Below are 996 nucleotides of genomic sequence, written 5' to 3' on the forward strand. Positions count from 1 at the left end.
GATCTGCAGTGAGAGTCCATGTTTCACAGCCATATAGCAGGATGGATAGTACCAGTGATCTGTACAATTTTAACTTAACTCCAAGATCAATGTAAAATGAATGTAAAAGCTTCGAAAAAATAAAGAGCAAAACAACAAATACTGAACTTTTTGTTGTTTTTTTTCGAAACACCCTCGGTATCAGGTGGCCTGAGAATACCAGAAATAAAGACTTGTGGTCCAAAGCAGCAGCTGGACAAGAGGAAATTTGCAACCAAATCTCAACAAAAAAATGGAAATGGATTGGTCACACTTTCAGAAAACCAACAACAGACATGACGAGACACGCTGGCAGCAGCCTCTTATGTTTTTCACACTACTATGTTATGACGATCGACCCAATCAGCAAAGTCCGGTCCGCACTCGTGCACCGTCGCGAACCCGCCCGGTAGCATCGTCACAACACACCGTTCGACTAGATGCTCTGCCGTCTCAGGTTCTTGCCCACAGCGGGTACATGTTGAACAGTCAGAAAGCCCCCACCGACCGAAGCCGATTCGCCGTCACCCAGTGTCTCCTCTTACTGGTCTCAAAGACAAACTGGCGGACTGAAACCCTGAGGGGGAAAAGGAAGGTTGGGAGGCCAAAAATAAACATGGAGAAGGTCTTGTGAGGAAGAGGTGAAGTTGACTGGAATGTCTTGGGCAGTGATGATGAAGAAGAAGACAAATAGCAGAATACGTGATGTATTGTTGTTGAAGCCATGTGTTCCACCAGGAATGTCAAGGATTAAGTGACGAAATGATGATGAACGTGACAATAGATACTTAGATGGAGAATGTCTTGTGAGGAAGAGATGAAGTTGACTGGAATGTCCTGGGGAGAGATGAAGAAGAAGACAAAGAACAGAATACGTGGAGATGTATTGTTGTTGAAGCCATGTGTTCCACCAGGAATGTCAAGGATTAAGTGACGAAATGATGATGAACGTGACAATAAATACTTAGATAACCGGTC

The 996-nt window shown here is 44.2% G+C and overlaps 1 protein-coding gene across 1 annotated transcript in view; it reads left to right on the plus strand.

The window, feature by feature from the left end:
• Positions 1–817: 817 nt before the first annotated feature.
• Positions 818–996, plus strand: part of LOC144976595 (pyrokinin-1 receptor-like) — a 15,502-nt gene continuing 15,323 nt past the window's right edge. The window contains exon 1 of the mRNA XM_078920889.1: positions 818–901. Coding sequence (XP_078777015.1) covers positions 818–901 — 84 coding nt within the window. The remainder of the gene's footprint in view (positions 902–996) is intronic.

Source organism: Berghia stephanieae, chromosome 7 (assembly GCF_034508935.2).
Source record: "Berghia stephanieae isolate SIO BIC M18660-M18661 chromosome 7, UCSD_Bste_1.3, whole genome shotgun sequence".
Taxonomy (NCBI): domain Eukaryota; kingdom Metazoa; phylum Mollusca; class Gastropoda; order Nudibranchia; family Aeolidiidae; genus Berghia; species Berghia stephanieae.